Below are 12,081 nucleotides of genomic sequence, written 5' to 3'. Positions count from 1 at the left end.
TATGTGAAATATGGTATACACAGCACTTCTAGATAAGCACCTTTGAGTCTCAACTCTTCAAAGAAATAAGAAAACGGCTTTCAGCGACTGTGAAGCTGGGGAGGTCCAGGCTGGGAGAAGGACGTCGGATCTCATTGTCCTTCCAGGCTTTTGACCCTCCACCAAAGCCCCTCAATAAAATGGCTTGATTCCAAAAGGTAAGAAAAAAAAACCCGCACAAAATGGTATTCAATATAGCATTTTTATTACAATGAAAAATCATTTTGTCCTAATCACTGTTTAATAGAATATTTAAGCATATTTAATACATACATTATCAAGCACCAGGCTGGAATCTTTTCCATTCTATAGAAAATCACTAGCCTTCCGTTCAAGCAGGAAGCTGCTTTCAGAGTATAATGTGAGCTGCAAAAGAAAAGTGCCCTTCCTCACCCCTTCCCAACACAATCACTCACCATGTCTGAAATGACATCCTTGAAGACATTCATTGTGGTTATGGTACCATCTACCAAAGTGGTTCACATTCTAAAGGTGTTAAAAGGTATTTGGAGTGAGAAGTGCGCAATGAAGTAAATTTGAGATACACTATGTTAAATGAAAATTTCTTTAATACATGTTTCGACAAGCTGTGTACTTGGATTTCCCCCAGAAGTAGATACTTTATCCTTTGTTTCATTTACATTTTTCCCCAAGATATCTTTTTTCAAATATTATCAAGGACTAGTATTCCCTGAAGCAAACTTGTGGAGAATGTTGGTTAAACACTGGCCTTCTGGAGCTACTTTGTACTTGGGAAAGGCAAAACACTGGCCTACTAGTGAAGATTGATTTTGTAAGAAATTCTAAATATAACTATTTAGAATTATGAAGAATAGAATTTTCATAAGTGAAGCTGGTCTAGATTTTGCTCTTTATCGTCATCTAGTTTTGTATCAGATTATTTCACCTGTGTAAAATTAATTGGTAAAATTTTGTTAAGGATTATCTATTCTTAAGGTTTTTACCTACACAACTATCAGATTTTTTCCTTAAACAGGGACTTCGTACACACAATTTATTTGTTGGTCTGTGGGTTCTAGAGCACAGTCAATTGTGATAACATACTTATAGAGAAGAAAATGTAATCCCTCTATATTTTTACATATATTGCAATACATATAGTACATAGTGTTACCTTATAATAAAAGGAAAATGTATTGATAATCTGTAATCACTTTTATCATCATTAATGCTGAATGTTTATATTTTCTTTTCCTTGATTAGACCTGCCAAGATACAGTCATTAACATTGGAAGTCTACTAGTGTCTAATCTCTTAATTTCTACTTTCAATTGTACTTTGCTTCTCTTGTGTTGGTTTTTTGTTCTGTTTCTTGTTTCTTGACACAAATGCTTGTTCATTCCTTTAATACATTTATCTACATGACAGGCCCAGCACTGATTGCTGCAGGTAAGTGAAGAAGATGAAGACTGGGCCCACAAACAAAGTTTCCTTAATGCATTCAGGGGCACACATTTCTCACTGAATAGAACTTTGGTTACATCTGACAAATTTAGATATGAAGGCATCTCATTAACAATCATTTCTTAAGTAGTGTATAATTTTAGCTTTGATTTTAAATATTTCAAATACATAAAAAAGTAAAAATGTTAGAACAATGAACCCTCCATCAACAGCCACTCTACTTCAGTAATTATCAACATTTTGCTAATCTACTTTCTAGCTCTTTGCCAATTTGCTACTTTCTTTTTCTTTTGCTGGAGTTATTTTAATGCAAATCTGGGTATCTTATTCCATACATATGTATCTCTAACACATAGGATGTTCTATCTTTTAATAACCACATTGACATTATCATCCCTAACAAAACTAATATTTCTAAAAATCATTTAATACTCAGTGCATGTCCACATTTCCCCCAGTCTCCAAAATGTTGTTTTACATTTTGTTCAATCTGGGTCCAAATAATACCCACATATTGAATTTAGTTGATATGCCTCATCTTTTTAAATCTGTTAACAGTGCCCTTCTTTTCTTTTCCATGCCACTCATTAGTTGAAGAAATCAGGTCATTTGTTTTGTAGAATTTTACACATTCTGGATCTGCTTGGCTGCTTCCTTGTTGTGCCACTTACTTTTTCACCTTTTCCCCAAATTCTTGGCTTTAAATTTTTTTTTGATTTAAAGGTTTGATTCCTTCAGTTCGTTATTTTGGCAATAAGACTTCATAGGTAGTGGTATGTACTTCCTAACTGCATTGTATCAGGAGGTGCCTATTGTCTGATCGTCCCACCTTTATAGAGGTTAAAATTGAATAAAGGGCTCAGAGGTGGTCAGCTTGATAAATCCAATATAACGTTCTCACTATAAACTTTTTCCCAAATAGTTTTAATATCCACTGAAGATCATTTTCTGGACCCATTATTCCATTAGGAACTAGAAAATTTTTCTAATCCTATCAATTTTTCTGTATTTACTGGTGAGATTTCTTAAATTAAAAAAATTAATTTGATGAGCTTTGGGTGACTCTGAAACTTGATTCACATGGGAAAAGCAAAATAAATACTTATTTTCCCTTTATTTATTGGTTTTCAGAATGATGAATTGGTACCGAAGCATTTCCCATACCAGCCATAACTGAGTAAATTATCAAACTGCTACTGGGGTCATGTGAAAAGACCCAACTCCCACTGGCTGAAGATGGGGCAATTTGAGCATCAAAAAGTATATTGACTATAATGGAATGTTTTCTTTCTTTTATACAAGAGTATCATATGCACACACACACACAATTAAATTTCCAAGTGGTTAGTTCCTTTATGCCACCTTTTTGATAATTTCTAATTAATTGAATGGTGGTCAGAGATGAGGGATTATAAAACGTTTACTCTTTGAAATTTATTATGGGAAAATAATTTCATATTTCTCTTTGATTCTTCCAATAGTTGTACTCTTAACAACCTCATATTCATGAAATTCATAAGGTTTCTTTTCAGCATGAAATTTCGGATGCAGCTCAAGTGATGAAGAACTTCTCAGATTCAATATAACCTCCTAGATTTTATCCAGAATAAATTATCTTAAGTTTAGTAAGTGCTGAGCAGTGACAGGAGGCATTTCTACATTTATTACTTCTATAGGATATTCTTTTCATATGAATTCACTAATACTAATGATGTTAATAACAACTATAGGTAATATTTACAGAAAACATGCTATGTGGCTGCTATTTTTCCAAGTATTAACTACTCACTCCTCACAACAATTCTATTACATGATGTAGCAGGCTGACTCTGAATTGGCCCCAGTGGTCCCTTCCTCCTGGTATTCATGCTCTTGTGTAAGCCTGTTCCCTTGAGTGTAGGGTGGCCTAGTACCTTGCTTCTAACCAAAAGAAGATAGCAAAGGTGATGAAATAATGTCATTTCGATGATTAGATTACACAAGACGATAGCTTCTTTGATGCTAGCAGCCTCTTGCTTCCTTGGCTTGCACACTCTGATGAAGTAAGCAGCCACCTTGAAGAGGCCCATGTAGCAAGGAACTGAAGTCAGCCTTTAGCCAACAGCCAGCTAGAAACTCAGGACCTCAGCGCAACAGCCCTCAGTGAATTAATTTGGTCAACAACCACATGAGGTTGGAAGTGCATCCCTTCCCCAGTTGAGCCTTCCGATGAGACTCAGCCACTTTTGAAATCTTGATTTTAGCCTTGTGAGGGGCCCTGAAGCAGAGAACCCAACTAAGTTATGCCTAGATTCCTGACCCACAGAAACTGAGATAATGTGTATTATTTTAAGCTACTAAGTTTGTGGTAATTTATTACACAGCAATAAATAATATACATAGGTACTACTATCACCATTTTACAAGGGAGCGAAATGAGGCACAGAAATTTAAGTACCTTATCTAATAACACACTGGTAATAAAGGGGTGAAATGGCAATAATGATAAATAAGGCTAAAGATTTTCCTGCTTTCATTATATTATTTCCTCATATAAATTTGCTGAAGATAAACAATGTCTGAATGGTGGTAGAAGGTTTTAAAGCAATAATTTTTTCTGAAATATAAACTTTTTAATGCTTAGTTATGAGCATGAAACAAATTTTCTCAAAAATGAATTTTCTGATGTTCTGTAACATGTACATTTGAAAGCCTTCTTGTATTAAATTCCATTATGAATTTTCTGATGCTGAGTAAGGTGTGAGTGTTGTCTAAAGGCCTTCTTACATTCCTTACATTTGTAGGGTTTCTCACCAGTATGAATTCTCTGGTGTTGAGTAAGAAAAGAATAAAGTCTAAAAGCTTTACCACATTCCTTACATTCATAAGGTTTCTCTCCAGTATGAATACTCTGATGTTGAGTAAGTTGTGAGAGCAATCTAAAAGGCTTTCTACATTCCTTACATTCATAAGGTTTCTCACCAGTATGAATACTCTGATGTTGAGTAAGTTGTGAGAGTAGTCTAAAGGCCTTCCCACATTCTTCACATTCATAAGGTCTCTCACCAATATGAATGCTCTGATGGGAAATAAGTTGTGAGTAACTACTAAAGGTCTTCCAACATTCCATACATTCATAGGGTTTCTCACGAGTATGAATTCTCTGATGGCGAACAAGCTGTTGCCTTAATCTAAAAGTCTTCCCACACTCTTTACATTCATAGGGTTTCTCACCAGTATGAATACTCTGATGGACAGTAAGCTGTTGGCATATTCTAAAAGCCTTTCCACATTCCTTACATTCATAGGGTTTCTCCCCAAAATGAATTTTCTGATGTATTCTAAGGTCTGGACCACATACGAAGGCCTTCCCACATTCCTTACATTCATAGAGCTTCTCAGAAGTATGAAGTCTCTGATGTCGAGTAAGGTGTGTACACTGCCTAAAAGTCTTCCCACATGCCTTACATTCATAGGGCTTCTCACCAGTGTGAATCCTCTGATGTCGAGCAAGCTGCTGATGTACTCTAAAGGCCTTTCCACATTCCTTACATTCATAGGGCTTTTCACCAGTATGAAGTCTCTGATGTTGAGTAAGTTCTTGGAGGACTGTAAAGGCCTTCCCACATTCCTTACATTCATAGGGTTTCTCACCAGTATGAAGTTTGTGATGTCTAATAAGGTGTGCACGCTGTCTAAAGGCCTGCCCACATTCTTTACATTTGTAAGGTTTTTCACCAGTATGAATTCTCAGGTGTTGACTAAGTGTTGAGCGACGAATAAAGGTCTTCCTACATTCCTTACATTCATATAACTTTTCACCATTATGAATTCTCTGATACTCAGCAAGAAGATTATGCCTTTTGTAAGTGGTCATTTTTTCAGGAGCAATTTTCACTTGCCCAAAATATCCTTCTTGTGGTTCCTTTTGCCCCTCAATCTTGCTTTTGCATTCCCAATCATTTCTAAAAATGGAGTCCTGAAGGCCATAGCTTTTAATTCTTTCCATTATCTCCCACTGGAATGAATATATTTCATAAATGTCCTTTTCTGGAGATAAAGTATTGGTCCTGTATCTGGACTCCAAATCTGAAAGAAAACAAGAAAGCAAACACAAGCTGTTTTCCGGTTCCAGAAGAAAGAAAACTATACAGAAATAAAAAGCACCTAAAATAATGCCTATTACTGAAACTGAACAGGACCCTGTGGGTCTCCTGGGCACGGAAGCCTTTCTGTGTCCCCCATTTCTTTGTTTGCACGGAACAGACTCCAGCCTCCATGACCTTCCCTGAGTTCCAAAGGGCATATTCGAACAGTTGCTAATCAGGGAAGGGAGGGGATGCAGAAACAAGGAAGGAGCAGTCAAGAAACAACAGTACAGCCTTGGGGTGTCCTGGTTCCACCTCAAGGGATACACATAACAGTATCTTTGAGGTCTTCTGCAGAACTAAAACCCCCACCAAATGGAAGATGTTCCAGAGAGAAAGTCACAGTTTGATAACCTTGAGAAGCTCATCAGGAGACCACCTGAGGCCAGATTAAAGGAATACAGGCCCTGCACACACCCTGATTCTCATCAGCAATCCCACCCTTGAACCACTGCTATAAAACTCACCAAATGCTCCTGGGTTGGGACACACAGTTTTTGAGGCACTAGCCTGCTGTGTCCCCCTTCGCCTGGCAAAGCAATAAAGCTATTCTTTCCTACTTCACCCAAACCTCTGTCTCCGAGATTCGATTTGGCACTGGCGCACAAAGGCTGAATTTTCAGCATCAGTACCAGTGAATGGATTAGACATCTCTAGAAGATAGGCATTCCTGCTACAATAACACATGTGTACCTAAAAAAACTTATCTTCTGTAAAATTACACACCAAAAATTAGAGTTTATGGGGAAAACAGGGCTGGAGAAGAACAGTCAAATCTATGCAACGTTATTGGCAGAGCAGTAACAAATATAATAATTGATATCTCAAGAGATAACTTGAAAGGCAGCCCAACACAGCTGAAGGCTGCATCATGGATACTAAAAAGCACACAAAAAATTGAAAACACTGGATTTCAGGTGTTGAGACATTGTACATGAAAATAAAGCCCTGAGCCAGTGAGGCTACCATTAAGATGGAAATAGGATGAAGTGAAACCTGTCATCAGCTAGGAGACATGCAAGGTTGATGGTATCCATGTCTGGGGAGGGAGCCCTGAATGTAGGCATTTATTATTAATTTTCTTAATATAGAGGTGTAAGGGCTCTTAACAATAAAGTATCAAATTAAAGGCTTTTGCCTTTCCAGCTGAATGTTAGAAATCTATTTCTACCATTCTGGCACTATTCAACTAGGAAAATTACCTGTGAAACAACTAAGTTCCACATTATACTGATATCATTCCCTACTTCATATCATTACTAAGCTAAATTGTATTATGGATTATTAACTGTATTATGGAACAGACTATATTCTCATACATTTCAAAATAAGGCAAAGGAAACAGAAAATAAAGAAAGTTCAGGAATGGAGGTGAGGTTGGTGATTAGGGAAACAAGGTAAATCAGTGGAGGCCTGATTTAAGCGTGTGTAAGAATCACCTAAAGGTCTGTTAAAACTATACAGAGATACGTTTGACTGAAACAAGATCTATAGAACTAGTTCCTGCACATGTTTTTGTTTTGTTCTTTTTTATATCTGACAATAACCCTGTTGCTGATCAATGTTTGAGTCTCTCTACTTAAACGTTTTCAATGGTTTCTCTTTACAATTAGAATAAAATAGAAATACCTGAGCATGAATAATAAGGCTTCTGCTTATCAACTCCTCTCCCATTTACTCTCTCTGTTCATGCCATAAAGGCCTCTTTTCAGCTCACAAAATGCACTGTTTAATGTTTAATGCAACTGTTGCCATTAAATAGGGCTCTTGATAGGTTGCTCCTTCTTTGGGAAATCCTCTGATTTTGCATGGTTGACTTCTCTTCATCCTCAGATCTCAAATCAAAAATCACTTCTTCAGAAAAGATATTCCTGCTGATCCTATTTAAGTCTAGGCACTTTATGCTCTATCCCAGCAACATGGTGCTTGTCTCTATAACATTTTTCTCAATTTTGCAATAACATACTTATTAATTTTCTCACTTGTTATTCGGTTAGTCTCTTACCCCTAAGTTTTCCCAGTGGCAGAAACGATTCTAAGTTCACTTACTATTGAATAAGCAACCCCAAATTCGCAATAGATGTTACTCATTTAATTCCCACAATTATGTAATCACTAATAAATATATACATCCATCTCTAATCTTTTTTTTAATTTATTTTATTTCTGGCTGTGTTGGGTCTTCGTTGCTGTGCGCAGGCTTTCTCTAGTTGCAGTGAGCAGGGGCTACTCTTTGTTGCAGTGCACGGGCTTCTCACTGAGGTGGCTTCTCTTGTTGCGGAGCACGGGTTCTAGGTGCGCGGGCTTCAGTAGTTGTGTCACGCGGGCTTCAGGAGTTGTGGCACACAGGCATCAGCAGTTGTGGCACGTGGGCTCAGTAGTTGTGGCTCGTGGGCTCTAGAGTGCAGGCTCAGTAGTTGTGGCACACGGGTCTAGCTGCTCTGCAGCATGTGGGATCTTCCCAGACCAGGGCTCAAACCGGTGTCCCCTGCACTGGCAGGTGGATTCTTGACCACTGCACCACCAGGGAGGCCAGCCTCTAATCTTTTATACTGTACTACAATGACTTGCTTATCTCCACCAGAGTTCATACGATTACTATATCAGTGCTACATTTACTCAAACACTTGCTCCTCCATATCTTCCCTAGGTGCTCCTCTCCAATCCTACATAGCCGCAGCAACTTTCGTACTTCCCAGAGAATGATCTCAAATATTTTTCAATCATGCTAATATTGACAGGCTTATGAAATTCTGAGCAAAAAGGCATGTGTAGATATTGAGTACAGCAGAATGGCTCTCAACTATGGAATGGGATTTGGTATCACCTGAGTACAAGAGAGTACAAATAAAGGCTATGTTAGATGTGGGCTTGAAGACAGTGACCCAGATGGGGGACTTGAGTGAAGAATATCTAAATGCGAATGAAGTAAGAAAAGAGATGGGAGAAGATGGGATAGGAGAGATAGGAAAGTATTTTTCTGCGACTACCATATAAATGTATAAAACTGTTGAAATGACTCAAATCAGCCTGATCGCTGTGAAACAAAATGAGAAATAAAATCATAAAACCAAGAGACATCTTCACTTCAAAATTTTAAAACTATTTACTAAATTTAAAAATTTTAAGAATTTCTAGAATACTGAAAACACCACATTATCAAGAATCTATGAAATACAGCTACAGATCTTAGAAGAAAATTCATCAATACATTTAAATACTTAGAGCAATAGAAATGAAAGAAAAAAATATATGAGTATCCCACTCAAATTAAGAAAAGAACAACAAAGTATACTGAGGAACCCAGGAGAAAATAAATTAAAATAAATGCAGAATTTCATTAATTAGATAACAGAAAAATAATGAAATTAATATGCAAGTGAAAAACCCAGGTTGTTTGAAAAAAATTAAATGAAATATATTAACCATCTGCTAAGATAATAAGAAAAAACAGGAGGGACTTCCCTGGTGGCACAGCGGTTAAGAATCTGCCTGCCAATGCAGGGGACACAGGTTCAATCCCTGGTCCAGGAAGATCCCACATGTCATGGAGCGACTAAGCCCGTGCACCGCAACTACTGAGCCTGCGCTCCGGAGCCCGTGAGCCACAACTACTGAGCCTGCACGCCTAGAGCCTGTGCTCTGCAACAAGAGAAGCCATTGCAATGAGAAGCCCATGCACTGCAATGAAGAGCAGCGCCCATTCGCCACAACTAGAGAAAGCCCGCGCACAGCTACAAAGACTCAACACAGCCAAAAATAATAAATTAAAAAAAAATTTTTTTAAGAAAAAAAAGGAAAGCATTCAAACAAAATAAAAAGTAGCAACTAGGTATCAGAGCACATCTTGCAAGCAGAAACACTGACTACCTTTGTTCTGGACTATCGTTTTGAGACTGTGTAACAAATACCCTTGGAAGGTAGAGATTCTCTCTCTCTAAATCAACATACAGGTTTGCTTACTGTTCAATATAGTAAAGGTAGTATCTCCCTCGTAGCAAAGGTCATGCATGTGTATTGCCCATCATGAAAGATTTGGGTTCTCTAAACTCTGGGTCCTCTCCCATAAGGCAGCTCACTGAATGTTCAGGTATCTACCTGGACCATCCATATCACCCTCATGGAACTTGTGGGAAAAGAGGAACAAGGCAAATATGTTGATGTTCATGCTGCTTGTTGTGCTTTGAGCAATAAAATCCTTTGCCTTTGGCTTAGGAGTCTTGTGTCTTCTGCCAGCATCCATCCTACACTGCTGTAGGCTACTTGTTAGCTTGCAAGTAGGGTAAAATTTCAGACCCTTTACACTTCTTGACACTAACAAATTATTAATAAAATGGAATATTTTGAAAATCGTAAGGAACTACTAAAGCAATAAAGGGTAATTTTCTAAGAAAATATAGAGAAAGTAGTCAGACCTTCTCAAAAAACTATCTTGAAGATTATCAAAACTTTAGAAAGCATGCAGCCCAATATTTAAAGTAGCCCAGCACGTTAAAAATAAGAAAATAATTCCAAGTTATTTAAAAAGTTTATTTATTTTATTTTTGGCTGCGTTGGGTCTTCGTTGTTGCACGTGGGCTTTCTCTAGTTGCAGCGAGCAGGGGCTACTCTTGGTTGCGGTGTGCAGGCTTCTCATTGCTCTTGTTGTGGAGCATGGGCTCTAGGCACTCAGGCTTCAGTAGTTGTGGCACGCAGGCTTAGTAGTTGTGGCGCGCAGGCTTAGTAGTTGTGGCGCATGGGCTTAGTTGCTCCGTGGCACGTGGGATCTTCCTGGACCAGGGATCGAACCCATGTCCCCTGCATTGGCAGGTGGATTCTTAACCACTGCGCCACCAGGGAAGCCCCCCAAATTATCTTTAAGTGAGTTTTTAAATGAAATCTAAACCTAGTAAAGGAAAGCTATATGCCAATATCACTTATAAAAATTCATGCCAAAACTAATAGCACACTAAAAGAAAATATATCATAACTAACCGTGGCTTACCCTGAGAATGAAAGGACAGTTCAACATTAGTAAATCTACTAAAAGATTTATAATATTAATTATTTTTTTAAATTTATTTTTATTTTATTTTATTTTTTTGGCCACACGGCATGTGGAATCTTAAGTTACCTGACCAGGGATTGAACCCATGCCCCCTGCATTGGAAGCACGGAGTCTTAACCACTGGACTGCCAAAGAAATCCCTATAATATTAATTATTCTAAGGATTAAAATTATACACTTATTTCTAAAGACACTGGAAAGCCATCTGACATTAACTCAGCACTCAATATTTATAAAAAAGCACTGAAAATAATACGAATATACAGTTACTTCCTTAACATGATTAAAAATGTACTTCTTAGCCCAAAAGCTAGATTTAACTTAGTGAAGAAATACTGGGAGCATGAGGAGACTTAAGAACTGTTCTAAAAATTGATTGTGGTGGTAGTTATATAACTATATACATTTATTAAAATGCCTAAAACCGGATACTAAAAAGTGAATTTTAATTATATATTCATCAATAAACTGAACTTTTTAAAGTATAAAAACGTAAACACAAAAAAGATGTAGATTCCCACTAACTTATAAAAATAATGCAATCCTCAGGGGGTATGTGGAAAATTTCTGTACCTTCCATTCAATTTTTCTGTGAATGGAGACTGTCTATGAATGAAGTCTATTTAAAAAAAAAATGGATGTAAAGTGTCTTGTCCCTCTAACTCACCTATATTCTATTTCTTTTTTCTTGTTCTGAAATATTTAATTATGAACTCTAAAAGTCATTTTTCTTCTTGCCCAAACTGCTCCAAAAATTAATTTGTAATGGCTTTCTTTAGTCACCAGATTATCACCTAGAATGGAAAAAGCCTGTAGGTCAGAGATATAAGTGGCCTAATGCAATGCAATAATGCTACACTGATTCGAATTAAGGATCAACACTACACTTTAAATCCATTTGTGTAAATGGTTTTTAAGTATATATTTTATTTTTTTTAATTTTTAATTAATTTATTTATTTTTGCCTGCGTTGGGTCCTCATTGCTGTGAGCGGGCTTTCTCTAGTTGCGGCAAGTGGGGGGTACTCTTTGTTGTGCTGCACAGGCTCCTCATTGTGGTGGCTTCTCTTGTTGCGGACCACGGGCTCTAGGTATGTTGGCTTCAGCAGTTGTGGCATGTGGACTCAGTAGTTGTGGCACACGATCTTAGTTGCTCCGCGGCATGTGGGATCTTCCCAGACCAGGGCTCGAACCCATGTCCCCTGCATTGGCAGACAAATTCTAAACCACTGAGCCATCAGGGAAGCCCTTAAGTATATGTTTTTAAAGGATTAGTGAAATATTTTTGTTTGGGGTTTTCTACACAAATATATAGCTACCACTGATAAACTGGGGTAGCTGACACCCTAAATCCAGGTCAACCTCCACGAGATTAGACTACGCAGTCCCTATTTATTAGGGTAACACAAGCAGACCCCAAAACATGGAAAGTCTGGAGGATGTC

At 37.6% G+C, this 12,081-nt stretch overlaps 1 protein-coding gene across 5 annotated transcripts in view; it reads right to left on the bottom strand.

Annotated features, from left to right (window-relative positions):
• Nucleotides 1-222: 222 nt before the first annotated feature.
• Nucleotides 223-12,081, bottom strand: part of ZFP14 (ZFP14 zinc finger protein) — a 31,326-nt gene continuing 19,467 nt past the window's right edge. For all 5 annotated transcript variants that reach the window (XM_081217163.1, XM_081217162.1, XM_081217165.1 and 2 more), the window contains one exon: nucleotides 223-5,532. In XM_081217163.1, coding sequence (XP_081073289.1) covers nucleotides 4,166-5,532 — 1,367 coding nt within the window. In that variant the 3' untranslated portion in view covers nucleotides 223-4,165. The remainder of the gene's footprint in view (nucleotides 5,533-12,081) is intronic.

This window comes from Mesoplodon bidens (genome assembly GCF_964165515.1).
Source record: "Mesoplodon bidens genome assembly, chromosome: 18".
Classification (NCBI taxonomy): Eukaryota; Metazoa; Chordata; class Mammalia; order Artiodactyla; family Ziphiidae; genus Mesoplodon; species Mesoplodon bidens.
The sequence above is the reverse complement of the archived record's forward strand: the minus strand, read 5'-3'. Positions and strand labels throughout refer to the sequence as shown.